This window comes from Aspergillus niger, assembly GCF_000002855.4.
Source record: "Aspergillus niger supercontig An01".
Lineage (NCBI taxonomy): Eukaryota > Fungi > Ascomycota > Eurotiomycetes > Eurotiales > Aspergillaceae > Aspergillus > Aspergillus niger.
In genome coordinates this window covers 1,880,339-1,907,642 of record NT_166518.1, presented here as the reverse complement: position 1 = coordinate 1,907,642, position 27,304 = coordinate 1,880,339, and the positions used below count along the sequence as shown (strand labels likewise).

Sequence of the window (27,304 nt, the reverse complement as noted above, 5' to 3'; positions counted from 1 at the left end):
GGCAGGATTACCAGATTGACTGGCAAGAATTGACGTCTACAGAGGCTCGAAAGCCAAGCAAGAAACTTTTTCTTGTTTTTTTAAATGTATGTATGTGGGAAAGTAAGCAGTATGCAGTCGCAAGGGGGACCACTGGCCAGCAGATTCGGGCGTCTGGCCAAGATCCGGGGTTAGGTATCTGGCAAGGAAGATAGACCGAACAGAGATTAAACAAGGTAAGATAAAGTGCACGGCACGACGATAAGCAGACGACAAGGCTGATCTTCTCTTGGGGCTGCAAACAAGGGATAGAAAAAAAAGCGCGTCGCTGGGTATCTCCGGAATGAAGGACGCCGAGGACGGATGGGGTATTAGGTTGACAGCGTAAGTGTAGTAGTTGTAGTAGGAAGGGGGAAGAATGTACGCCGAAAGAAATTGTGGTATCAATCAAAACGACAAGTGGATCGAGGGAAGGAAGGAACTACTACGAAGTTCTCTACGGATTTAAATACAACTGCCGCATGCAGCGAAAGGGCAGGAGCGTAATGGCGCGGTGGTGCCTGCCAGTTTGGGCCAGCGCACCTGCTTGACGTCATGGTGTCGTGGTGACGAGCAGAACAGGCAAAGGTGAAGTTCCGGGTTTGTGTCTGGTTCCTGGAGGGAAAAAAAAGAGATTTCGTCGAGATACACGGCATAGGGTGGTTTAGGGGGGGAGGGGAAAGAAGGAGGATTGAGTTTGTACGACGATGAGATCATCATCGCGCCGAGAGCGATGAAGTCAAGGGCGGACGCGCCAGCTCAAGATCTGGCCCGCCATCCACTCAGGATCGGCGCTACGAGCCTGGATGTTGCGCGGATCATCCCTACGACTCCCTACTTTAGCCCTTCTGGCGAGTCGTCGAGCTGGGCCAGCTGGTGTCTTAGCTAATGGATTCACTCAACAGTACTAGAGTGTTTGCATGCACGCGAGAGAAGGAGCATTGAGACTCGAGAGCCATGGAAACGATCGACCGGAACATGTGATCCATCCACGTCAGGAGAGCCCAGTAACTTAGTGCTATAGATAGGTAGGACTAGGCTCCGGCTCAGGTGTGTAACAGATGCAGTTCTCGGACAACCTCATCCCATCCCTGGGGTGCTGGCAGCTTGACTTTTACGGGCGCGCAACAATTCAATCCCATCAACAGTAGATTTGGACAGAAGCGGCAGACCCGAAATCCAATTCATAAAAGACACAAGAAAGAAAGCGGATCCCGTCCGTGGGCCTGATATCAGAAGGAAAATCTTTCGTTCAAAGCAAAGCGGAAATACTTTTACTCATCGGCGGGCCTTGAGGAAAAAAGCAAGCTTAAGCTTCTTCTGCCTTATGGGGTGACTGTGGGTAATTGTCCACCCTCCATTGCGACTTAGTGCAAAGGACTAGTATTTCCCTAGTAAAAGTAAATACTGCTGCTACTACACTGGACTTCGTAGGAAAATTATTACTGTATCATGCAGTGCAAAAAGTCGATTGCTTGACCATCCGCGACGCATCACTGTGACGTCACGAGTTTAGTCTCGCTTCTCTCTCTCTCTCTCTCTTTCTCTGCCCTTCAATTGGGCACTCTACTTATGTATCTCTGTACTCACTCGCTGCTACGGTATGAGTGCGGTGCCTGGTGCTATATTGGGGACAGGTTTCCATGGGAAAAGGGACGGGTTTCCAAGGAGGCTCGAGAAGTTCAGTATGTCAAGCGTGTACTTGACGCGTGTCTTTCAGCCCATGTAGTCTTTCCTTTCCTCTCCATTGCGGAGTATATTGTGACGAACTAGCTAGTTGTACTACCCCAAGCTTATGGTGCGGTCAACTGGCTCCGATCTTGACCAGCCACACTCTTGGCCAACGATTGGCCGGTAGATCACTAAAAGGCACCAGCATCGCTTACGTTCAGGTTCAAATCCCGACCTACATTTACCGAGTACGGAGGATTGATGTTCCCGTGCAGTTTCTCGAATGCTCATCGGTTTTGGGGGGGGGGAGAGAGAAAATGGAGAGATGCTAGCCCACATGGCCCGACGCGATCGGCCTTCTGGTGTGGCTGCTCGCAGCCCTTGCAGCATTAGCCGCAACCGGGAGACTCTCTCGTAGGACCTGCCCAGGAATTCTCCCTGCTCACGACTGTCATTCAAATACATGCAATCTCTGGAGGCATTCCACAGAGTAAGAAAAGAAGAAGAAAGGAAATCAAGATACGATACACATCAAGATAAGGACACTTTTTCTCCGAGTATTATCGTTATCCAACTTCACATCGCTCACATATAACATGTGCAACCAGAAAAAAAAAAAAAAAAAAAAAAAAAAACATATACAATATTACCACAACACAGGGGCATGAACTAAGGCATTATTGAAGATTCATGAAGCAGGCATCCCTTGCCTTGGCCCTCGCCGAGGGCTAGATCATCCAATGTCAAAGCCTAGGTATCCTGTTCCTGCAGGCACCAATGAAGCGTAGCCAGCCATATAGGCCCCAGAACCTGCCAGATATGGATTCGATGCATGTAATAGACGGCTCCGGGCGGGCTCGCACATTTGCTGGAAGTCTCCAAGTATGCTGGTCGCTCCCCACTTGCTTGCACCATATTGGAGGAGATTGTTGATCTGAGAAAGACATTCCGAGGCGCGCGCGTGGAAGCTCATACAATCCTCACCATTCAAAATCAGCTGTTCCGGGGTCTCCGGAGGAATTGAGGGCAATGCGGGTATCGACGGGTTCAACAGAAGGTCCTGGTTTTCTGTCACATCTCGTATGAATCGTCGGCCAACTTGATACGTCCTCTGAATATCCAGGAAGGTCATCAAAGGCAGCCAGGCAGGGTTCTTCAGCACCTCATAGAGTTCTTTGATGTACCGCATGCAGCAATGGAACAGAACAATCTTGCTGTAATCACATAGTGTGGTCTGTTCGTCGCCAGCAGAGAGAATCACGACTATCGTGTATGATAGCTCCAATCGGTACAGGATGGGGAAGTGGTTTGGTATATTACTCGGGATTTTATCAAACCACTCGTATGCTTTTGAGCAGAGAGCCCACGTCGAGGCCGGAGCTTGAAGAGAAGTCTCGTGTTCATGAAAATATCTTCTCTGGTAACCCTCCGACAGTATTTGGCGAATTCTGACGATGTGCCACGCAGGCTCCGAGCTTCGTAAAAATATATGGCTCTTTTCGGTTAGCGAAGCCCCTAGGGACGTGGCAGAAGACGGCAAAGCAACATCGACGGAATCGTCTGAGAACGAGAAGGTTCTTTCAAAGGCAGTGCTTATTCCTCTTTAAAAGTGAAATGGAGTTTCTTTCGTTAGCTCAAGTATCAAGTAGCAAGTATGTGTCCGGGACAAAAAGAAGTTTAACACACCTGTCCAAGCAATAGACACAATGGAAAACACGGCGGCGCAGGTCCAGCTGCACCGAGGCTGACTGAACATCCAAAGGCGGGTCCTGGTGTAGGCCTAGATCGACCATTACCCTGACAGCCATCCCTACTAAGTACCAGCTGCGAAAGTGTTGCGGGTCGAATAAGGAATATTGGGCAAGCAGGAGGATTGACTGGATACCGGCTATAGTACCGGGACGGACGACGTCCTCGGCTTGATTCATTGCCATTGAAACATGAGACAACGCTCTGTGATGACTTCTATCACCGATCTCGAGGGAGATAGACGCAGACGCAGTGGCTAAGACCATATGCACAATCCACTTGTCAAAGGGCTTGGCAAAGCGCCCCCCAGCTTGGTAGACCGCATCCACAGATGTCCAGAAGCTCGTTTCGGCGAAAAATGGAAGCTGTATGTAGATGTTGTCGAAATAGTGTTGTAGCACGGGCATTATCTCATGGCGTGGCGGTATTGACTGCGCCGTCGTTCTTGGTATCGACTCAGCTTGAGACAGGGACAGAAGAAGATTGGCGAAAGACGTATTCGAAGTAATCCCATGGAAGTCTCTCGAAGTCGCATTGACGGACCTGATTGGTGTCAGTCCGAGGAACATCGTGCTAATTTCAGCGAGAACTTACAAGAAGCCAAAATCACCAACGAGGTCATCGATGTCAGTCACTTCTTTGCCACCTTCCTGTGCAACAGTACCTGCCGAGGAGATGGAGGTGATCGAGCTTTGATGGGCGACACCCCTTTCGTCCACAGATAATGATGTTTTGAGGCGGCGAAGATCGTCAATCTTCGTTTTGAGTCGTTCGCAGTAACCTTCCAAAGAGGCGACATAGCTTCTTTCCTTTCCTCTGGCGAATTCGTCACTTGCGCCGGAGCAGGTGCTCGCTTTTCCGACCCTTTCGCACGCGGAGCAGGCCGGAAGCTTCCCGTCACATTTGATTTTGGCTGTTCGGCATCTTGAGCAAGCAGCCACTGGTCGACTGACTTTGAGGAGTGGTTTGTCCAGAAATGAAGTAGCCGACATGCTAATTATACATAATCTCTATGTTGTACTAGAGATGGAACGCTATTGAGTAGAAGATATGCTAGTTATAAGCTTGCGTCTTGCCCTGTCGACCACCCTGTTAAACTCATGACAGCTTCAGACGGACAGGTCGTGATAGGCACTTACCCTCGAAAGAAAGGAGAGGGGACGAGAAGCGCAAGTGTATTTGTAGAAAGAGAGACTCAAGACGTGGTTCTGTTCAGGATCTATTAGCATGCAGGAAGGCACTCAGTGATATCAATGAGAGTTCCTCGCATTGGTTCCGTCGCACGTATCGTAGTCATCTAATCAAATAAACGTTGGCAGGGTAGTTGGGGAAAGCAGAAGTTCTAACGCCATGTTTCCTTATTTCTGGATATTTGGTTTCTGCCCCTGCCTAGGTATGTATATGGCTTTAAGGACTAGAACTCAAGAGGCAGATTACTCACCAGGCACTAGCGCTATCAATTTAGCCCGAAACCTGGCGGGGGGAGGCTGGCTGAACGGGCAAAGTAGCGAGAGGGGTTCAACTGCCCCGACACAGAGAGGGCTGACGGGGGGTTAAAGTTCCCCAAGCAGTACAACCGTTGTGGGTATAATGGTCGGAACAGAAGAAAAACCACTGAAAAGAAAAGGGAAGAGACAAATCACCGTTTAGCGAGGGGTATCAAAATCCCAGGAAATAGTAGTGGTGCTACTAAGTCTGGACTGGAAGCAAATGAGCCAGTCGTAGAGGGTGGAAGGGAGGAAAAGGCAAGTACCGCAAGCTCTGGTACGCAATTAGGGTCACGAGCTAGTGCAAAAGCAGGGGGGTTCGTACCGTACCCGTCAGCCCCGTATACCTAGTAAGTACTAGAGTCAAGCAAAAAGAAAGTACCTAACTGTTTGGCGAGCCTTCCCCTATTAGCTTTCGTTCTCGTTGTTCACTGATCGCGCTGTCGAAGAGGAAGGACTTCTGGGTATTCTAGTCTGTACTAGCAGTCGATAGAGCCGCAATATTGTCGACAAATTGAACTACATGTGGTTGAAGATTGAATGGTGAATGGGAGAGGAGGGGTTGGTAGTCCTTTCTTATCAAAACATTTGTAAGGTAACCACCCGCCCGGGCACCAGCACCACCAGCACCACCACCGACATCTGGGCTCGAACGGTTTTGCTTGTGGGCGGCTACTGTCATTGGGTGCCACACAAACATTTCCCGGTCAAGGCTGGCTCAAGGCTGGCTCCTGCTCACGCCCCTCCTTTCATTGCCCCCCAAGTGGACCCCTCCTTCCCCCACGCGCAATGGGGGCTGAAATCCTCCCCCTACGCGACTCTCATGAAACGAGTCGACATGAGAGTGAGCTTGTCGAACCAGAAATTCAGCCTTGTGCTCATTTTATGTCTATCTCTTCCATCCGTTATATCAGCCTATAAACTACATTTTACTTGGGGCGCCCGCTTGAAGTGTTATGCATAATCTAGCGAAAAAGCTTCGGTCAGCCGGTGCTAGTACGGTGTCCGTATTAGTGATCTTCATGCTGCAACACCCGGCACTTGGCCGGTCCAGAACAGGAATCAGCATTCCGAGTATTTACTGTAGGTAGTGCCCACTCTTCCCCTTCCCCCTTCCTCCCCCCAAGAAAGGTGCTGATTGACCAAGGGGTAAAAAGAATGTCGACACCGACGTCCCAGAGTTCGTGAAGGGGATAAGTAGTTCAGATCGTATGAGCTCGTCAGTGTTAAAATGCGTCGCAACAGGATATCTGTCTGTAGCAATACCTGCCGATGTCGCAGTGGCTGGAATTATGCAACCAAAAGCCTTGCATCAAATTTTGTTGCTCGGGGCGCTAAACTACTAGTTTTACACCCTCTTTTGTCCACTTATCAACGTTGTACACCGTAGGCCAGTCAATCTTCCAACAGAGTCGGGTGTCGGTCCTGAAAGACTAGGCAGTATTACTATTATCATATTTGTCGTCCTGTAGAGCACTCCATGATATGGCTGCTCTTATTACGAGGTTGTAAGTCTTCGAGGTCCTCATTCAAGGACTTATTCAAGACAATACTTAACTATTCACTAGGGAATGACTAGTTGATCACCACCAATCCATAACTAGCAGAGGTCCTAATTCATTAGAGGCATTTGCAGACACCCGCCCGTGCTTACCCATATACCCTTTTGGGATAGCTTTCCGAAGCTTGGATCAGATGAACCAACAAACTGGTTCCGACCATGGCACTGAGATCCTCTTCGTCTCTTCCTTCATTTTCGCGACTCTGCATCCATGGCACGTTATTTTTCCCGGCTATCTATATCTCTAGAGAGGGCTAGGCTCTCTGGAACTTAATCCCGCGGATTATCTCCTGAGGCTCCCCATGATTTGTTGGCAAGGACTTGTCGGCTCTGATCCGAACTACACCTTCAATCAAAGCTACTAGTTATGCAGAGAGTGTTGACGAGTAGACTTAGCAAGGGCTTACTAGTGTACTTCAGTACGTTGCTGTGAGATTTTGACTGACACAGAGCAGGAACTTATGTCATAGTACGTAGTATCGATGCCATGTACGACCAAAGCAGGCAACCAATCGATGTGAGGCTTATCTCGAGCGTGATAGTACGTAGTTTAGTACCTCATCCGCACTGTCCGTTTTGTGCGCCCTTGAAAAGCGCGGCTCTTCCAGTTTAATGACTTCGAGGCTCATACAGTGCTACCTCCTTTCATGGAGTTAATTTCAAAGATGAAAGCAGTGTGTGAAACTACTAGCAGTAGTACTGAGTGGTGAATCTACTGCCCCCTTCTCAGTAATAGTTATTATTGAGGTAATCCCAGTAATTGAGACTAGATCATCCGCCACCGCAGATCTCCGAGAAAGGTTATGCATAGTTTCATGTGTGCTAGGTCACCAGTATATGTAGTAGTATCCTCGTGTTCCTGAAAGCTCCGACCTACTGTAAGCTCTCTTTCTTTTCATGCCCACCCGGAAATTCGAATAGCCTGACTGATCGGACCGCGAAGCCCATTCCATGAAATTTGTCCGGTACGGAGGGGGGCCCACCGCGTTGGATGTCCCACCCGTCAATTTCGAGGCCAGTCTTCACAAGCGGCAGCTGTGGGTGTCCGTAGTCCTGGTAAGTGCGACGTCGGTCATCGGGGCGCTCTTTAGCGTGCCGTCGATCCAGGCGGGAGGTGGACCGAGGCCTGCTTCACTTCAGTTTCCACCTCACCCCCTCCTTTGCGCCCCATTCCAAATTCGCAACTGCATATCTTGTGTTTCTTTCCAATGTCTGAATGGGTACCTTGAGTCGGAGTTCATGTTAGGTGCTAGCTGAGCTTTTCAACCTGTACAACCCCCCTAGATCTGTACAGTTATTGCCCGTCTACTCCTAGCAGCTGGTGCATGTCAGAGCGAACCCCGAACATGTCGAACGTGCTCGTTTCTCAAGTGCCCCTTCAAACTTCCACAGTCGCGTGTGCCTGACGCTCGGATCAGACCTCCCCAAAGCTCTGGAATTTTCAAGGCTGAATGCGATACATAGAATGCAACGTTGATGATTCCTCCGGCTAAACCTACAAACCTTCGGTCAACCTAATATAGGGGTGCTCCTGCACGACATACCACAATGGCCACACATTTAAACTCTTCAAGCTCCCGCCCACAATTCACCAACCCCTGGTCAGACTCTCCATCAAAAATCTCAGAACCATCTGATTATACCCCTGATAGCCGCATCGCGCACACTTTGACTGCTTGTACGCGGTGCAGACAGGTACGTAGTTACTCTTACTCTATCGCTGTCCTTGTTTATTCGTGAATCCGTGTTCTGTTACGATGTACTCTTAACTTGTTCCTCGGCGGCTCGAGAAAGTGATCCTAATTTTTATACAGCGTAAATCTAGGTGTGATCCCGGTATCCCTCGATGCTCGCCATGCGAACGCAGCAACGCCAAGTGTGTCTATTACGATTCGGCGCGTAAAAGCACGATATCAAGGAACTATATTGTCTTACTCCGAGAAAGAGCTCGCCAATTAGAGAGTGAGCTTGCTGAAGTCGAGAGAGAGTTTCAACATGCAGCGGACGCGGAGCTCATGGTGCGCGGGGCAGGCCGCATTCGCTTCAAGGAGAATGACGAGTCGAGATATTTGGGACCATCCAGCGGTATTGCAATCACGCGCCTCGTCATGGAAATGGCCAAACAGAACACAGATTCCAAAAGCATAAAAGATGTTGTCCCTGAAATGACGGCGCAGGAGATAAAAGATGCCTTTGCACAAGAGAGCTCAAAGCCAACATCAAAGGTGTACCCCATGATCAGTTCGACGCCACAGCCTACTTTACCGCCAAAACACATGACGTACAGACTTATTGATGTCTTTGTAGTCAAGGGTACGTCCGCATCCTATCCTATACAGCTGTACACTCATGGTTGACTTGCCGTTTAGCCCAGGCAATGCTTCCGACATTGCATGAGCCTACCTTTCGCGAAGAAGCCGAAGAGGTGCTCAACGGGTCTGATGATCCCTGCCATAATTTCCAATTACGCATGGTCATAGCCATCAGCATGCAAAAGATGAGCACCGTCTATGCAGGCTTGGCGGATAGTTATTATCTTGCAGCGCTGCCATTCTTGGAACCGTCGTTAAAACGAATGGACCTCCGATCTTTGCAATGCCTTGCCCTGATTGCTCAATACTCAATGCTCACGCCAACGAGGACAGCAGCATACTGGGTGGTGGGAATGGCAGTCAAGCTATGTCAAGACCTAGGGCTTACCGATGAAGCGACTATTACCCAATCTCCCAGCGGGCAAACATTGGACCCTTTAGAGATTGATATGCGAAGAAGACTTTTCTGGATTGTTATATCCATGGAGTACGGTCTTTCCCATAGTCTTGGTCGTCCAAATTGTTACTCCGTTTGTCACGATCACATCAACGTCAAGTTCTTTGAGCCAGTGGAGGACAAATTTATCACTCGGGATGGCTTCCTACCAGGAGCGAAAATAATCCTACCGAAGTGCATAGCTATTCACTTCCTGAAGATGCGGCTCCTCCAAGCAGAAATTCGACGCACGCTCTACCTGAATAAACGCGATGTACCAGTCGATGACCAAGACCCATGGTTTTCACAAATGCTTCAGAAGATCGATTACTGGGTAGCTTCATGCCCCAAGAATGATGGGGGTAGTGGCTTGAGCGAAAAATGGTAAGGACGATGACCTAACTAGCTCTGTTTCAGGGTGCTTATCTGTATGTGGCTTTTCATAGGTTTCATGGAAGACGAAACACGATGATTGTCTTCATGTTCCGGCCTTCTCCCCAAGTGCCGGAGCCTTCTGTTGATGCTGCGCGAAAATGCTATGATGCGTCTGTGTTCAACGTAGCAATGCAGAGAGAACAAATCGCAACGGGATCTGTTGACTTGACATGGATTTTCACCCAGTCACTTTTTATGGCCTTGAACACTATCCTTTGGTCTCTCTCTTATCCCGATATTCGCAAGGAGCACCCTATTGACGAAGTCAAAGGCCACCTTGGCGTGGCACTGGAGGCTATCGTTCTTGCTGCACAGAGATGGCCCGGTGTCGAATCGGCCCTGGTACTTTATAGGAGCCTAGTTGCTGCTTGCCTTCGCGCATATGCTACCGAAGATTCCTTCGTCGTCCATTCGCCTTCCAATCATGCAACTCCGTCGTCTTCGCAGGATGTCACGACACCGCTATCCGTCTCTAGCCCTGCAAGTACGTCAGCATCGTTTCACTCACATGGAGCTCGTGCAGCGAATTCTTCTGTTCCTGGTAGTAGCGCATCGGGTGGCACGTTTTCAAGGGGGCCTTCTGCAGACCCCTCATTCTCTTTCTCCCAAGGGTCAATCTCATCACCTATTGCCACTGAATCATTGAAGGCCGCGCAGCATCCATCCTGGGATGCTCAACTTACTCCGCAATCCATATCAACCACCACACAACCCTCGTATAGTTCCCCCCAATCCTACAATGTACCGACACCTTCCTACGCAGACTTATCGTTCGACCCGACAACTCCATACAACCCATTTCCATCCGTCGTTCCTGGCTTGCCAGGCTGGGATCCCAATTTCAATCTAGCCTCCACCACGGCTAGCCATCTAGCCTATGTCGATGCGACAGTCGATCCCATGAACTGGATCGAGACGATAGGAGATCAATATTCCCAATACACCAACGGCGCTTACCCAATGCCCCCGTGGCGAGGAAGAACGCTCAGCCATCAAGAGCAGATGGAGCTGATGGAAACGTTAGAAGACAACATTCCTGACGTTTCGGCGCAGTTATTAGTGCAAGAATCTGCGACATTCTACCAATCGTGACATGTTGGTCGTTTGAAAGTTTTCTACGAGGGCGCTTCGCTCTCTTTGATTCGGTCAAATCAGCGTGTTTGTTGAGCTTTTTTATTGCATGGGCCATTGTTGTCTCTATTTTGGTGTGCTTCTTTTTATTGTGTTACCATAATTATTTTGGATTCATGGATCTCAATATACCCAAGGGTCATCGTGCTGGGAAGTTAATGAGGTTCATCTGGGTGTTTGGAGCGAGTCGGTTCCGATCACTAGGTTCGGGATTTATGGGTTCAATCGATGGTTTTGGTAGAAGAGTATGAGCTTAATTCAATGTCTTTGGGTGTTTGACATGGCTTAGGGGTCCGAGAGAATGCATCACTTCCCCAACAAGCCAACTGCAAATTCTATAGATGGGACAAGTCTATCTAGCTCTAGGTCTAGAAGCAAGGAAATCTCCGGAAGAAACTATGCAATAACCCCAGGTGATACTTTCCGAGGGGCTATTCCCTCCAGGTTTAGACAAGCGCCCAACAGGGGGCGTGAGAGCCGCTAGTAAAGCGCTTCGTGCCCATGCGTGTCGTGGCATACATAGATCACAACCACGGGAAGTAATGTCTAGATGACCAAACCTGCGATGGTCAACGGGGTGAACACGATAAGCAGGAAGTACCTTGTCCAGAGAGACAGAAAGAGTGAAGGAGAAAAAGAGGGAATATCCGTTACCGATGCATACTCCGTAATTTACCCGACGATACGCCCGAGTATCGGTATTGTTCACGTGTATTGATACCGAAATACGGGCGCGGAGGCCGAAAGAGGGAAAATCGAAGAAATGAGGGCGCGTCACGTGCCCAGCCCGGGGCTCTTGCCGTCATCCAACATCTCGCCGTCCGTTTCTCCTCCAGTTGCGGACCAAGGGTTTCCCATCCCAGCGCTTTCTCGAACTCCTACCCACCCCGCCGGCTTTCGACTTAACCCACAGACCACGCCCTTCACTCTTTCGCTGGTCTTTTCTTCACTATCTGGTGCTGCTCGATATTTCACTTCAGTGCTGTGTCGGCTCATTGGAATGTGTGACTTTTGAGACGGTCGTGGAACGTCCTGCTCGCCCGCTTGAGCGCACCTCGACCGGCGTTTCCCCCCATCTCCTCGTCTTCATACTAGTCTGAATCTGCTGTGATCTGCTGCTGTGTTGGAGATCTTCGATTCAGGTCTCCCTTTCGCGAGGCTCGGGCTGCCCAGGCTTAGGCCAACCTCCTCTTCCTTCACCCTGCACTCCGTCCTCGATGTCTGATCGCGCCTCCTCGGCATCATTTCGAGCAGGACCTCCATCACCATCATCTCCCGCCGCAGGGACTCTCAAGCAAAACCAGTTACCAGCTCCCTTATCCGATCGAATTCCACAGACTCCGACATCACCTCCGTTGATGTCGGTAAGCGCTCAGAACTATGCCACCAACTTTGTATCCTCGCAAGCATCACCTAACCAGGCGACCTCTCAATCCGCAACCCTCTCATCACCCCCGTCCTCTGCTCCGATGTCCACCCAAGCCTCGCAACAACCGACGGTAGGTACGGCGAATTCGTTTCCGACGCCGGCCAGCAGCGTGAGCGGGCACTTCCCGGGTGCGACTTCCTTCGATGATCCTGAAAATACAGATAAGCCAATGGGCTCGACAGTTCCAGACACAGGTGCGCAAACAGCGAACATGAATGCCGCGGCCATACAGCAGGCAGAACACAGACGGACAGATCATGACCGGCATACAGAAGGTATAAAAATGGAAGTTGGAGTCCGCGATTTTGCTGTGAACCACGGAGGCGACGCTATGGATATCGATAGTGAGGCGCCGGCTTCATCCAGTCGCAGTGAGCCAAGCTTGGAATCCTTGCAGAAGAACTTTTCGTCTGCCTTTCATGTTTGCAAAAGCTGTAAGAGCTCCCCAGTCCTTGGCATGGCTGTTGCCACAATTTGCAATGCACTCTCTCCCATCTTATATTTGGATTGAGCTTTGTTAACACACGTGGCTTTATGAAAATGCAGCCCATATTGCGACTGGACCGGATCCATCGCTAGATCTCATCTCACTGTACGGATTAGGTCCAGTGGCAAAGTCTGTTGCTCGGATGGATCCTGTGACAGGCGAGAAGATCAACAGGCTCAGGAAATCCTATGAAGGAAAGCTGAAGGGCTTGGGACTCGCAGGCAGGAACAAGCCAGTGAAGACCGAGCCTGGTGCGCCCGGAAGCCTCAGGCACATGACCATGTGGCCAGAGGAAGAATGGCAAAACCAAAAAGTGTTCGGGAAGGAGATCAAGGTAGCGGACATGGACTCTGCGCTGCACAGCTTGCAGATGAGGGCCATGAAGATGGAGCCGGGCACGGTACCGAACAATGAGTATTGGGAAGACGTGCTGGGGCACGAGAAGCCATCTAAGCACGCCGGTGGCGACGCCAGCAAAAAGGGCGTCGCACCCCCTCCCAACGGAGTCCGGATTCCCCAACCGAATGGAACCCCAGCGCCTGTTTCAGACCAAGAGCGATCCCGACCCAGCAGGGGACGTAAACGGCATTACGACGACAACAGTTTTGTTGGTTACGGCGAAGGTTACGCAGACGATGATGACGATGGGGCATTTTATTCAAACAGTGAAGGCATGGGGAAGAAAAAACGGAAGAAGGTAGGGCGTTCGGACGGTGAAATGGCATTCTAACATACTGATCACATTCGCTTATTTTTCGAAAAGGACCACGTTTCGAAGATATCTACCCCTCTACCTGACCGAGGTGGAAGTTACGGGGTTGGTATGTTTGGGATCGGGGCCAGGTAAACGAACGGGACGGAAACTTGATGGGATGAAAAGCTTTGTGGCTTGTTCGTTTCTTTTCTCTGCCTTCTTGGCTTTGCTTCATGCATAGGGTCCTTGTTCTGAAGGCGAGGGCTAGACTCTGTTGGATCTGTATCTGGCATTGCCAAATGCTGGACAGATTCGGTTGACCTATAGTCATGTCCTCGCCATATCTGTTAATTCTCCGTACAAATTTTGCATCACGGTGCTGGATATACCCGGCTTTCACAATGGGACGGCGTTGGAGGAGCTATGATTTGTTGCGGCACGGTTTTTGCCTGTTTCTTTGCCTGCACTCTTTTCTGTCTTTGTGCTCCCAGACAGACTGGGAGCTGGAGTTGTAATGACAATTTTTTTATTCGCTGTGTTTCCTGCTGGCTATCTCGACAGACTCCGATGCCGTCTTTTGAGCTTTTCTTCTCTCTTGTGCCAGATGGACATCGCCCGCCACTGGAAGAGCATGTATTTCTTTTTTTGAGTCTGTTGACGTGCGGCGGATTGCTTGGGCGTGACAGTACAGAATTCTAGCTTAGCATCGACGATGCTTGTGTGATACAATACTAGATGGATAGGAATGACATCTACGTTAAACGTGGGTAGTTCAGTTCCCATCGTGGATACTAAATAAGAGCTGGAGGCATAGAAGCAAACCACTACAATCACCTTGACACCGACACAGCCCAGACACCCTCCCTTACCCCGTATTTACTCCCCCTCGCTTAGTAGTAGTAGTAGTAGTAGTAGTAGTAGTAGTAGTAGTAGTAGTAGTAGATACATACACATACCTTCCACCAACTCCTCCCTCTATAACCCAAGCCGAGAATAGAAAGGGAGAAAAGGAATTCAGCCAAACCAGTACCCATTCAAATCCTCAAAAGTCCTCTCCCCGACATCCTCATGCCGATTCTCCTCCCATACCTTTCCCCCTGGCCAAACCGATTCGCCATATGTCCCAAAAAGAATTCCAGATTCTCCCGACACTCAGGGAACGCCTCCCGGAAGGTATCATATAGCTCTTGCACAGAAGGTTTGCCACCACCACTGCCAGACGCATAGGTGACTTTCTCCGCAAACAACCGTAGATAGCGCCTCGTGTGGTCTAGATCCGCCTTGACATCCAACTCCCATCCTTCTTCCATATGACCTGGGATGATCTTCTGCGGGTGTAGGTGGTCGATCATGTCGAGGGTTTTGAGCCATGAATGCACGAGAGCGGGTGATTCGAGTTCTTCGACCCTGTATATTAGTATAATTCAGTAAGTAGATGTATGCGTAGATATTGTAGATATAAGCCAGCCAATTGGTCTTAATTTGGGCCTCCCTTTCCGAAAGTTTAACCAAGAAGGGGAACTTTCTGAAGAAAGAGACAGGAAATAAGAGAAACATACCAAACATGCACACTCCTCCCAAACACGACATCACCCGCAACAACCGTCCTACTCTCGGGGACCCAAAAAACCGTCTGATCCACACAATCGCCCTGCACCGGACCCAGCAGCACAACGGGAGACCCGTCCAGCAGGAAGAAGCTCGACAAGTACGGGTCCGGCTTGCGGGGCGCAGCGGGAACGGCGTCGGTGCCGAGCACCGCGGGCCAGTATTTGGCTTTCTGATCGTATTCGGCGTTGATGCGGGAGCAGACGTAGGGAGCGGCGTAGAATTTGGCGTCTGGGAAGGCGGCCAGAATGGGATTCGCGGAGAAGAAGTGGTCTGGGTGGTGGTGGGTGAGGAAGATGGCAGTGGGGGCGTGGGGAGTTAGGGATTTTATCCAGTGTATGGTGGACTGGGCATCTGCGAGGAGGAAAGGGTGGTCGATGAGGAGGGATGCGCCGGGGGTCGTGAGGAGGGTGGTGATGGAGGAGAGGCCTTTCGGGGTGGCGGTGCGGTGGTGGGTTTGGATCATTTTCAATTGGTGGTGGTATATTGAGTGTGGTTATTATGCTGGGGTGTTTTATGGACTTGCAATTCATGATATGCATTCATCGTGTGTACTAGGTCTACTATATAGTAACTACTGGATGGGCTATATCCGTAGTGGGATACACCCCGCACAGTAGCAGTTGCATCATACTGAATTGGGTGTTTATAGGCCCTCTATCTTCCTACTGCAAAAGCTCCACTTTATGTCTGTGATGTTCGATGCCGAGGTTGATACCTCTGTCATATCTGCCGCTCGTTGTACCGATTGTGTTGAAGTTGAGAATCAATCCGTATTTCCGAACTGCAATCGGGAGTTCCGGAAGCCGAACTTGCAGCATCCTCACTCGGCTTTGAATAATATCAAGATCTGCGTTGGATCAATTACGTGGAAGCGGGGTTGACTTGATAACGATGTTATTATTGGACTTTGCCACATCTCTACTACATATTAAAGACCCACCATGCGTTAACCCCGCAGCTATAGAGAGTCCGAGACACTGTTAGTATGAAGATGAAAGGTGAATTACGCAGTACACAGTATATATAGAAGATGATTATATGAGGGTTGGCCGCTGATCCTATCCCGCATTCTTGCACTAAAAGATGGAAGACATTTCGACTTGCAGTGTCGACTTGACTCTTCGTCTCGGTACTTTGTCAATGGGAGGGGTAGGTGCCTATCTTAACTTCTTTCAATACTGCATCGCAGCCGTGAGATATAGGCATGACATGGCAAATGACCGGTAGAGGTAGACGTAGTATGGAGGTTTGCTGTGGTAGCTACGGGGCCCAGCTCAACACAATCATGATATATGTGCACAAGCTTCTCCATGCTTCGCCTATACATTAAGCATCGATACCAGTGTGCGAACGGTCCTGCTTTTTAGCATAGTATTCTTACATTTACTCGATTTGTTGGGGCTGTTCTACAAAAATAGTACTCTATAGATATCGGCACTGTTCCCATTTAGTAGCAGAAATGCCTTGACCGCCAGTGCCCCAGGTCTTAACCCTGGCATCAGACAGACCGAGAGGGTATGCTACCAGACACTATATGTTGCAGAAAGTATATCTTAGCCTTATTAAATGACATTGATAGAAAGACCCCCTGCACATACACTCTTTCTGAACGACTCTTAATAGTATGTGGAGAATCTACCACCGAGCTACAAGACGTCTTAAGAACCTCAATCTACCTTTTCATATGTGAACTAACGCAGTCTTAGAATCAAGGACTCTAGCCAGGTCGTTATACATTTCTATGCGAATAAAGATCACCTCCAATCCTGTCGACTGAAACTATGTCTACCAGTACTTATGCGTATATTCAAATTAGGAAAGACAGTCAGAACCTTAGAACATCGGGCTATAATTACACAAAGAACAATGCCTATTGTGCCCCAGAGATAAGGCACATCTCCGCGGCCTCACCTAAAGCCCTATATCTTCCACATATACACCTTATTAACTCAATTTTAGACACCCCCAAAACCTAACCTACCATGTGGGGGGTGACTCCTTATCGCTTATCAGCACTCCCCCCACCCTCATACAGAAAAGAATCGAACCCACCCAAATGCCGACCCGCCAGCCAATCCCGCAACCGGTATTTGATGCGGTGCACTGAACGGCAACCCCGAGGTCGGAATCCATGAATCAATAAATCATCACCTACGTCGCCTCTCTACACATTACCCCTGTACAATTCCATTCTTTACCTCCCTTATACATACTTTATATACATACTATATATACATATATATACCCACCGCAATCACAACCCTCCCGATTCAATTCCCTAAAAAAATTCATGATGGACCCCCTAACAACCGCCCTCACCAAAATCGACGCCCTTCACTCCGAAGACCCCAATAAACTCACCGACACCAACATCCCCTACGAACTACACTACGCCGAGAAAATGACCAGCTATCTGTACAAACACACCCCGAACCCCTCCCCGGTCCTCCAACTCGCCATCCGCGCTCAGCATCTCAAGCGCTGGGAAGTACCCCGGGGGACTTACCCCGATGGTAAAATAGGGTACTATTCCTGGCGGACGGCAGTGGCGCGCCGCCAGGCTGAGATAGCGATGAAGGTGTGTCTGGAGAGTGGCATTGGAGAGGCAGAGGCGGAGCGCGTAGGCCGGTTGATTCGAAAGGAAGGGTTGAAGGGGGGTGAGGATGCGGAGGCGCAGATTTTGGAGGATGTGGCGTGTTTGGTATTTTTGGATGATCAGTTCGAGAAGTTTCAAGAAAATTATGATGATAACAAGGTGGTGGATATTTTGACGAAGACGTTGAAGAAGATGTCGGAGCGGGGGAAGGAGTTGGCGATGGGGTTGAAGATGGAGGGGAGGCCACATGAGTTGGTTACTAGAGCTGTGAATGGGGCTTAGGTCTTGTTTCTTTTCCTTTTACTATATATAATTGTTGGTTTGTGGATTGGTTTGGATATGAATTAGAGTATAGAATTTTGGGGGTTTCAAAGACTCGCTCTATGAAGTGGTGGTGGTGGTGGTATCTAATAATGTACAATCGTTATGGCATGAGATGATGGGATGGGTAACTTTTGCAGTTGGGAGATCACGCTCCGCCGGTGTCGATCAACCGGACCAAGGCAATGGCTGCTCCAGCTGCGACTCCGCCCACGAAACACATTTGTATTCCTCCCTTGATGCCTGCGACGACGTTGTCGCGCCCGGACCAGCCGCGCACTACACATGTCTTGATGTATCCGAAGGCCAGAAGCGTGATTGCCATGACTCCGATGCTCATGTACAATGCCACTATCACCTGGTCGACGATGAAGTATGGGATGAGCGGGATGAAACCACCGACGAAGTAGCCAAGGGCGAGTGTGATGGCGGAGATCCACGCCTGGTTGCAGTCAGGCTCGGATTCCTTGTGATGAAAGCTGACCAGGAAGTCGAGGAGGCGGTCTTCAGAGGAGTGGAGGGACATGTTAATCTGGTTGATGACATCTTCGGGGAGACGGTAGGAAGCGAAGATGGATTGGACAATGGAACTGGTTTCGGCTGGCGATGTGTCGATGAGTTCTTTTGCCTCACGAACGGTGGTCTCGTACGATTCACTATTTGCTGTTAGAATTGAACGGATGAATTATTTGAAAAGGAAAACTTACGCTTCACTCTTCGCACCGACATATCCTCCCAGGCCCATGGAGATGGCACCCGCCGTCAATTCAGCCAATCCACCAAGCACAACGACCTTAGTGTTACCCAGCGCCGAGAGACCAGCGCTCAGCGCGAAAGGTACCGTCAAGCCATCGGATAAACCTAGAATGGCATCCGATACAATACGCGGGTTGATACGTGATCGCGAACTGCTAGTGCTGGCGGCGGTGCTGTCGGTGTCGGAAACGGGAGATGAGGCGCGGAAGGTAGAGTAAGACCGCTGAGCTTCGAGATCTTGTTCGCTCGGCAGGGTATCGGTATCTTCATTGGAAAGTAGTGGTTTGCCTGTTTTGGTCAGTCGAGTTCGGTTGAAGTTATTCATTTGCAGGCGGACAGACCATATGGAAGGGCCTGTTTTTGCTTTTCGCTCGGGAAGAGCTTCTGCTTCAGAAATAATAGCGCCATTGTATATTGACTGGGCTGCTGCGGGCTGCCTCAGGCCTGACGTCAGAAGCCGAGTCGGTGGCCGAATCTAGACCCTCTCAACAATTCCGGTAAGGCTGAGGGATTCTCGCGAGAGAGCGAAGCTGGACGAGACAAACAAAGTCCAGGAGTGATAGAAAGAAGCTTGATAGAATATGAGAATTTGATCTGGATGACGGTTTCAGCCAGAAGAAAAATCTTCTGGAAGCACTGATATTTATAAGAAATCTCCTCCTGTGGCAGCCAGAATCGACTTTTTCTGATTGTTCTCCAGACCCTTCCAGGCTGCCTTGGTGTGGGCCAATCACAAGCCGCGTAATTGTCAGCGGGTGTAGATCTCGGCGCAAAGCTCCAGCAGCCCCTCGGGGTTAAGCCAATACACCGATATTGATTGGCTTTCAGAGAGCACCGCTGACATTTACCAGGACACTGACTGGCCAGCTGCAGCAAGGTTGCTGCTCGATTACGCACTTGGATGCAGATTTGTCGGTCTCCGATGCGGATTGGGAGCAGTCCGAGAGGGGGAATACACCGAAATCACCAGCAAAGTAGGTGTGGCGATGCAGCTAATATCTGACCAGGAGGCCAATGCTCAACACCAGTCTGAAATTTTCAGGGTGAGACGCGGCACGCTGTGTACCATCGTGCACTTGTCGTTGCTGCACTGTAAAGCAATTGACGTAATTGTAGGGCGATCTGTTTTAGGTGCCTCATCTTCACAGCTGTGCCGTGTCTGCAGAGCTTGGCTTTGCTGGAGCTAGACGATTCGGGTTCTACGTCCCATGGGTGGGCTTGAGAAAATCTTGGGAGAGATACAGAGGGTCAGCCAGGCATATCTCGTCAGACTGCATGCCGAACATGTTGTTGAGCCTACTCCTCTGAATAACTACGGATGAGGGTTGAGACATTCTCAATATTTGGGATTTCGCCCTGAACATCATTGAATCCACCTAACGAAGATCACTAAACGTTCTGACCCGCCTTCGACCCGGTTTCACCAAGGGCAGGTCTGGGCCGAAAGCCGCGATCAGCAAGAGCGCCCGCTATCATCTCGGGTTTACGATATTAACTTTGTGATGCTTGATTTACCAGTGGAGTAAGCCTTTTTAACTCCGCACCGCACCTCCTAGTATTGAATTTGGAATTGGAAACCAAAGCAAAATGCATTCATTTGCATATAGGGGAGTGTTCCCTTGTAACTATCAACAGAGCCCTTCAGCTGATGGCAGAAACAAGCGTCCTGAAATATACGTGAAGTGAATGGTGATGTTCAGTTATTTCCATCGTGCTAAGTATGCAAGGCTGTTTATGGCTTATGCTATGGCTAAGCCTCTTAATCTTGAATCATATCGGGCTAGTCGATGGTAGACATGTGTCAGACTAAGAATGGGAATATTGTGTGTACTGTATAGTTCTCTGGCTTCCCATGATATTAATAAATCTGAAGACCTAGATCTCAGTCTTAAGCATCCCATGTCAATAATAAATCCTTCTATACACTGCCCAGTCTACTTATCCAGTCTAACCAACCTAAATCCAACATAGCCAAGCTATATGCTATGCAATTATTACTATATCGTAGCAACCCTTCCACCACTATCACTTAAACTCATCATCGTATCAACTACACCTATCTCGGAATCCAGATCACACACTTCCTCGCACCCCAGCCACTCTAAAGAAACAAACAGCCTAACATTCTACACTATTATCCAAAACATGTTCTTCAGTGGAAGCCGTCACCATTCATTTGGCATCTCAAATCATTAGGAACCACTAGATCGCCTGACCACGTGCTTGCTGATCTAAAGGCTCGTCATGCAAAGACCCTCGCAAACGACCCCCAAAACGGCCTCTCCAACGACCTCGCGTACGTCTACATCTACGCCCGAAACACAGGGGAAGCTCGTGGAGGAACATCATTAGGATCTATTCAGCAGAATTCTTAAGACATTCACTCCAGCCCGGGTCAGCTGATCCTTCGCCTCTTCTTCCTGCGTGGTCTCCGACCACCACCTCAACAACTAACCACCCTCTTGAGATCAGATAGATCAAATATACATCAAGCATATCGTTTAGCATGCATGTCAAAACCAATAAATAAGAGATGGCCGGAATGAGATCCAAGCACAAATGTAGAATCTTTGATGCAAAGATTCTCGCAGTCGCTCTTTGGCCGATATTCATCAGGAAGCCAGAGAACCTTATCCTCACCGAGGCACACCCATCCATCTTTCACACGTATTGGATCAACATCAGCAGCTACAGAGACCAAATGCCCCTCAGCGTCAGTTTCTATGTGATATATTTCATGACCGGTACAGAAACATTTGCCATCCTCGGAAAATTGAATTTTGCGTCCAGCGACATTGAGAGAGCTACGCAATTCATGTGTTGGCAAGTCCCACAAATCCACAATGAGGTTACCACGGCTCAGTGAAAGAGTAGCCAGGATCATGTCGTTCGGCGAAAGGGCCATCATCAAACAGGATTCAAATGATTTCTCTAGGTAGAAGTGCTTCCCTGTTGAAGGTTCACGAATGCTGACTTTCCTACCGTCAGTGACAGCTAGCAGGTGACCATCATGGGAGACTATAAAAGAGCACAGCTCAATTGAGTCGGTGAAAGTTTCGATTTGTTTCCCCGAAAATGGGTCCCATACCTGAAACTCCAGGCTGTCCAGGGACCATGAAATGATCTTGCCATCCGGCCGGAAGGCAATCTCCACGTTGATGTAATCGTCAATACCCCAATCCTCAATATCCGTGATCTGCAACTCCCGGATTAGTTTCCCACTGCTTGTATCCCAGACCTTGACTGTTCTATTGACAACACCTGCAATGAGACGGCCGTCGTCAGAGAACCTAGGATCAAAAATGGGATCTTCGAGAGCTTCGAGCTGATGCTGTGGAGTGCCTGAGGGGATATCCCAGAGTTTTGAGCCGTCATAAGTAATCGAAAGAACCGAGTTTAGTTCACAACCGGGTAAGGCATGTACAGAAAGAGCCGAGTTGGAATTAGAAAAGGGAGTCGAGTCTCGATTGCCGACTCGTAAGTCCCACAGGCGTACAATGCCATCGCTCGTACCAGAAACAAATTCGCCATTGGGAGAGAAAGCGAAAGTGCGAACACGATTCAGCTCGTACTCTAACTTCCCTGAAGTACTGTTCCATAGTTTAGCTGTGCCAAACCAGCTGCAAGAGGCGACCAATTCACCATTGTAGGAGAATGCCACCGATAAAGAGAGATCGTCAAGAGAGTGAATTAGCGAACCATCTTTCACATTCCATACCTTGGCCCCGACATGGCCAGAGCACGATGCTAGCAGGTCGTCGCGAGGTGAAAAGGCTAAAGATTGGATAGAACCATCACATACTTTGATTTGGGATTGCACTGTCAGATTCAAAGCCGGGTTCCATAACCTCAATATACCTGTATCGGACCCAGTTGCAACTATCTGGCCGTCATGTGAGATTGCTGATGCCAAAAGCTCATCAATTTGACCCTCCAGTGTCTGATGGAACGCACGTTGGGCGATATTCCAGAGGCCTAATGTGTGGGGGTTGGTGGAAATGTCCTGTAAGAGAACTGTCGTACCGTCAGGGGTAAAAGCTGGTCGATCGTGGCACCAAAGATGTCTGGGAATCTCTCCGTGCAGTAACCCGGTGGGCGCCTCCCATAGCTGGATGCCGCTTTCTTTTTTGAACACCGATGCCAGTAATTTACCATCGGGAGAGAACGTTAGCTTACTATCACCTGGCTGTATTTTGGGCAGTTCGTCCTTGTCGTGGATTGCTTTGAAGCTCTGGCGAATGGTTCCTGTGACCGTACTCCAAAGTATGATCGTTCCAACCTTATCCATCGAAGCAATGACTTCGCCGTCTGGCGAGCATGCCACCCCTATTATGCTCCTCCCATTGTGGCCTTCATAAGATTGCAATCCTGGGCCCCACTCCAATCCCACATTTGGCAGCCGAGAAATAGTTGGAGGTATATACCTCGCAAATATGTTTCTGATGAGAGACTTTTGCGGAGCAAACACAAGTGCAGAAGCGTATAGCTGCAGCGGAGCCTTCTCGGCAATCCCTAAGTTCTTCAGAATGAATCGGTGAGCGTCATAGAGAAATCCGGACAGCAATGGTTCATCCTGCACCTGTTTAACCTTGATCAGAAAAAAACTTTCGTTTCTTTTTTGTTTTTGTTTTTTTCGGCGGCGTCTGAGATTGAGACCTACCTCTAACAACTTCCGCAGAATGTTGATATTGACCACAACCTCAGATATATAGCCTAAGATGCTCATCGCCTCAAACCAGTGCAGAAGGTGTTTTTCTAGGAGCTGGTGAGTCTCGTCACCCTCTCGTAGAGCAACCTTTCCCCTTTGCAGATGATGAATCCAATATCGGCACGCATATCTGAGCTCTTCAGATATACTTTGACTACATTTCTCCCTGTCGATCTCCGAACGCAAAGTTCCATAACTCGGTATGTTGCACAAATTTTTCCGCAAGCCGGTCCGCGATCGTTCCATGACTCGTATGCAGCAGAGAGCTACGTGCCGATGCATCGCTTCACCATCTACCCAGAACGGGGTCTCTTCGCGAGTCTTGGCCGCGAGCAGAAAATCTCGGAAGGATTGATGGTATGGCCTCACGGGCTGGCCTTTGTCCTTCGGTACGAAGATCACAGAGGTAAGGAAGCTCAATTGACGGCTGATTGTGGATTTTGGTATCCCGAGAAGACATGCCAGGGCGCTGACCGACAGTGGACTGGCGAGGATGATAATAGGCCCGATCAGTCTCTTGAACTCATTCACTGTCTGTGCGTGTTCACTTTTATCTTCAAATGCTAAGATTGAAGAAAATACGGGAAGGTATGTCTTGCCTAACACTGATATGTGGGATGCGGGTTGATTCTCGAGGATTATCCTCAGCCTGTCTCTTGGGTCTTTCAATGGATCCTCGATGAATCGGCACATGGTGGCGGCAGAGATGAATAACGGGAGGGCTATTTGAATCAGCTGCGCAACCTCGCTCTCCTCTGGCCATTTGGAGAAGTCGTCGTCCTCGTCAGCCCAGTTATAGTCGTCTTCACTCGGCAATTGTCGTTCCGTCCGGATCTGCAACAGTCTGTCTCGTATGAACAACGAGATGTCCTGCTCAACAGTCTCGGCAGGTATTTCGTGCAGGGCTACGTCATCATGGTCATCTCTAGATAATTTTCTGAATCCTGTTTTGATAATAAATTCTGGACGACTGGTTATGAACACGCGGAGTCGGATCGCTTTTGACTCTTGGATCCGGGGAAGAAGGGAAATCAACTGCTGCACGTCTTCAATCTTGTCGCACTCATCCAGTGCATCAATGACCAAAACCAACACCGAATGCTGCGAAAGATCATCATTCAGGGCCAAGAGGGGCTTCAGGAGGAGTTCGTCGAATTGCTGTACAAGGCCCTTCGCGGCGATCTTTGAGTCACGTTGTATCGCCTTTCTAACGCGCGGGATCAATCGGGGCTCATGGACAATCAGTTGTTCAACAATCGTGGCAAAAAATCGGCTTGCGTTTCCACGATCAGCCTCGCCTCTCTTGAAGAAGAAGCTTGCCCCGAGGTAGTTCTTATCTTGTAATTTCCGTGCAACAGACTTTGAGATTGTGGATTTGCCGGTCCCCGCCATGCCATTCAGCCAGAAAATGCACTTCTCATCTGGCGATTCCGCCCACGCCATGATCCGCCGGAGTAGACTGGTTCTGGTGTTTTCGAGGCACCCCTCATTAAGTTGGTTTGCATAGGAGTCATATGCTGCTCCGTCGGCAACCACAAGCTTGGCGACCTCAAAATCCTGGATCAAGCTTTGGACATCGGCAGCGATCACGTCGATCTGCGTGAGTAGCTTCTCCGCTTCATCGTCTCGACGACGGTACTGGTCCAGCCGCATCCAACTGTCGAGCTGTTTATCTTGCTCCGCAATGGCGGACTTGAGCGTGCTCAGCGGCTGGTCCTTCAGGGCGGTAATACTTAGAAGAAGCATCCTGCCGACGTTCGCCTGCCGAACCGTCACCATCTCTGCAGTATACTTTAGGATGGCGACATAGGTGTCGATGAACAATCTTTCCAACGGGACCTGCGTGTTGGTGTTTACCGAACGGCGACAATACATCTCCACAACGGCATATCGCTCGAGCGTGTCGGCGATGAATCCAGAAGACTCGAATGCGGCTTCGCGTAAATCATGTCGATTCTTGGCCATCTGGAAAGAAGACAACCATATTAGCATATACGGCTGGATTTCTTGTTTAGGCCCGAAAATAGATCTGACCCAAGCCATGATTGAAACTCACCGTGAGCGCCAGGGACACGAACGTCCATGCCGTGGTCGCATGTCCCGTCGGATCGCAAGCTGCCGCTGCGCTTATGACACTCTGAAAGGACAAGGCGGCGCTGAGAGTCTTATGGGCATACACCCGTAGCTGGCGGGTCTTGCTCTCCCCGTTTCGCTTTTCGTCCTCATCGTATTGCCGCTGTGTGGTCTGGACTATGGACTGGAGGAGTTCCTCCGTACGGGCGTGAAGGCCTCCGTCCGCATTTCGGATAGAACATAGTTTGTCTCGGGCGGGCTGGTCGAGTTTGTCGAAGGCCTCTTGCCATAGATCCTTGGGACTATCTGGGGCTGCCACACAGGAATTTGGTGGATTCTGGTTACTCTGGGATTGCTGTGAGCTACGGCCGGATTCCAGTGTAGATGAATCTGCGGAGGAATGCCTGAGGCGATGCTTGTGAAAGCGCTCCCGGAGACCCCGGAGAACCATCTTGAGACCCCTGGGGCATTGGTCTCTTTCAGATGAAACGAATGATCAAATGTGTTTGAGGGGTAAGGGGACGATGTGGGATTTCTCCGACGTATTACGAGCATGGTTGCTTTTTCCTGAGGGGAAGAAACTAGGGCTAAGCATTTACAGTTAGTTTCCCATCCTCTTCCGTCCACAGCCAATGACCGGAAGGCAATGAATGCATGGCATCGCGGCCTGCATGATTAGCCCGATTCAGCTCAAGATTCTGACATGGTACATGGCTCCCCTGTGTTTCGGGCGTAGATTCAGACGTACGCGAGGTCGTTGGAGAGGCCGTTTTGAAGGTCGTTTGCGAGGGTCTTTGCATGCGAACCTTTAGATCAGCAAGCCCGTGGTCAAGTGAACCAGTGGGTTTGTATAATTTGAGATGCCAAATGAATGGTGAAGGCTTCGATACCAGAACCTTAGCTTGAGATTTTGAAGCTTTTGGCTCTGGCTCTGGCTCTGGCTCTGGCTCTAGTTCTGCTTCCAACAGATTCTGGGATTCCTGTAGTCTTTCCTGTTTATTACAGGCCTACCAGTGGCTATTTGATGTCAAATACTAACTTTGAGATATATCTAGATTTGCAGCAAGAAGCCGGGCTCATAACCTTTCCAATCTGACTGTATCTCGCCAAGCATGCAGATGCAATGGTTTGGGCACCGAAGTGTCAAGTCGTGCTTATACCTTTATTTCAATATGCACAGGCCGTCTATAAACATCGGTTCTCCTTCTGCTCTGGCGCGTTCGGCTAGAAACCAGGAAATAGGCGGATATATCATCTCACAACCAATCCCTCCATTCCCTCCCTCAAACGTCATAAATATACACGTAAATGTGACCCAAGCAAACCTACAAAACAATCGCCATCCCCAAAATTCCCGCAGCACCCATAATCCCCGCCATACCCGTCGGCTTCGGAGCCCCAGGCCCAGCACCACCATGCGAAGACGAGGTGGAAGGCGAAGCCGTTTCAAAAGCCGTCGAAAAATACGATTTCACATCCCCATTCAAACTACTGTACCAAGACGGAACGATTCCGTTTTTCCACTCACTCGCGACTGATGACCAAGCTGTCGGGTTCGTCATCTCGGAGATGACAGAGGTCGGGACTTCAGTGATCAGGTCGGATCTGATGGAGGTAGGCACTTCGGGGAAGAGGGTGGGCATTGTAGTGGTTGGGTTGGCTCTGTGAGATTTGATGGCTCGTTAGCTAGATACTGGATGGGGGTTGAGAGTAAGAAATATGTAGGTATGTAGGTAGGTGTACAGGTTACTCAAGGGGTTGGGCATGTCTGAGTCGGTCGTGTCGTCTCGCTTTTCGATGGCTGGGTCGGATTCTGGGAATGCCAGTGC

At 49.6% G+C, this 27,304-nt stretch overlaps 9 protein-coding genes across 9 annotated transcripts; 4 read left to right on the top strand and 5 right to left on the bottom strand.

Annotated features, from left to right (window-relative positions):
• Positions 1 to 92: 92 nt before the first annotated feature.
• An01g08070 (uncharacterized protein) lies at positions 93 to 2,021 on the top strand (the record flags this gene model as incomplete). Its single annotated transcript, XM_059749756.1, has 7 exons — positions 93 to 174; positions 249 to 363; positions 458 to 521; positions 601 to 618; positions 695 to 894; positions 1,656 to 1,772; positions 1,847 to 2,021. 7 exons carry the CDS (start codon positions 93 to 95, stop codon positions 2,019 to 2,021), a joined length of 771 nt encoding a protein of 256 aa, XP_059603251.1.
• Positions 2,022 to 2,422: 401 nt separating this feature from the next.
• An01g08060 (uncharacterized protein) lies at positions 2,423 to 5,607 on the bottom strand (the record flags this gene model as incomplete). Its single annotated transcript, XM_059749752.1, has 7 exons — positions 2,423 to 3,290; positions 3,376 to 3,981; positions 4,033 to 4,448; positions 4,578 to 4,657; positions 4,880 to 4,929; positions 5,082 to 5,272; positions 5,449 to 5,607. 7 exons carry the CDS (start codon positions 5,605 to 5,607, stop codon positions 2,423 to 2,425), a joined length of 2,370 nt encoding a protein of 789 aa, XP_059603250.1.
• Positions 5,608 to 8,034: 2,427 nt separating this feature from the next.
• Positions 8,035 to 10,761, top strand: An01g08050 (uncharacterized protein; the record flags this gene model as incomplete). The annotated part of the gene is made up of 4 exons (XM_001389193.3): positions 8,035 to 8,181; positions 8,301 to 8,799; positions 8,856 to 9,618; positions 9,681 to 10,761. 4 exons carry the CDS (start codon positions 8,035 to 8,037, stop codon positions 10,759 to 10,761), a joined length of 2,490 nt encoding a protein of 829 aa, XP_001389230.1.
• An 802-nt stretch (positions 10,762 to 11,563) lies between these two features.
• An01g08040 (uncharacterized protein) lies at positions 11,564 to 13,446 on the top strand (the record flags this gene model as incomplete). The annotated part of the gene is made up of 3 exons (XM_059749742.1): positions 11,564 to 11,802; positions 11,930 to 12,663; positions 12,776 to 13,446. 3 exons carry the CDS (start codon positions 11,564 to 11,566, stop codon positions 13,444 to 13,446), a joined length of 1,644 nt encoding a protein of 547 aa, XP_059603249.1.
• Positions 13,447 to 14,275: 829 nt separating this feature from the next.
• Positions 14,276 to 15,484, bottom strand: An01g08030 (uncharacterized protein; the record flags this gene model as incomplete). The annotated part of the gene is made up of 4 exons (XM_001389191.3): positions 14,276 to 14,299; positions 14,367 to 14,385; positions 14,500 to 14,817; positions 14,970 to 15,484. 4 exons carry the CDS (start codon positions 15,482 to 15,484, stop codon positions 14,276 to 14,278), a joined length of 876 nt encoding a protein of 291 aa, XP_001389228.3.
• Positions 15,485 to 17,314: 1,830 nt separating this feature from the next.
• Positions 17,315 to 17,899, top strand: An01g08020 (hypothetical protein; the record flags this gene model as incomplete). Its single annotated transcript, XM_001389190.3, has 1 exon — positions 17,315 to 17,899. One exon carries the CDS (start codon positions 17,315 to 17,317, stop codon positions 17,897 to 17,899), a length of 585 nt encoding a protein of 194 aa, XP_001389227.3.
• A 187-nt stretch (positions 17,900 to 18,086) lies between these two features.
• Positions 18,087 to 19,102, bottom strand: An01g08010 (uncharacterized protein; the record flags this gene model as incomplete). The annotated part of the gene is made up of 3 exons (XM_001389189.1): positions 18,087 to 18,594; positions 18,646 to 18,982; positions 19,036 to 19,102. 3 exons carry the CDS (start codon positions 19,100 to 19,102, stop codon positions 18,087 to 18,089), a joined length of 912 nt encoding a protein of 303 aa, XP_001389226.1.
• A 2,080-nt stretch (positions 19,103 to 21,182) lies between these two features.
• An01g08000 (uncharacterized protein) lies at positions 21,183 to 25,926 on the bottom strand (the record flags this gene model as incomplete). Its single annotated transcript, XM_059749717.1, has 2 exons — positions 21,183 to 25,367; positions 25,459 to 25,926. 2 exons carry the CDS (start codon positions 25,924 to 25,926, stop codon positions 21,183 to 21,185), a joined length of 4,653 nt encoding a protein of 1,550 aa, XP_059603248.1.
• Positions 25,927 to 26,526: 600 nt separating this feature from the next.
• An01g07990 (uncharacterized protein) lies at positions 26,527 to 27,118 on the bottom strand (the record flags this gene model as incomplete). Its single annotated transcript, XM_001389187.3, has 2 exons — positions 26,527 to 26,635; positions 26,805 to 27,118. 2 exons carry the CDS (start codon positions 27,116 to 27,118, stop codon positions 26,527 to 26,529), a joined length of 423 nt encoding a protein of 140 aa, XP_001389224.3.
• Between the last annotated feature and the right edge of the window lie 186 nt (positions 27,119 to 27,304).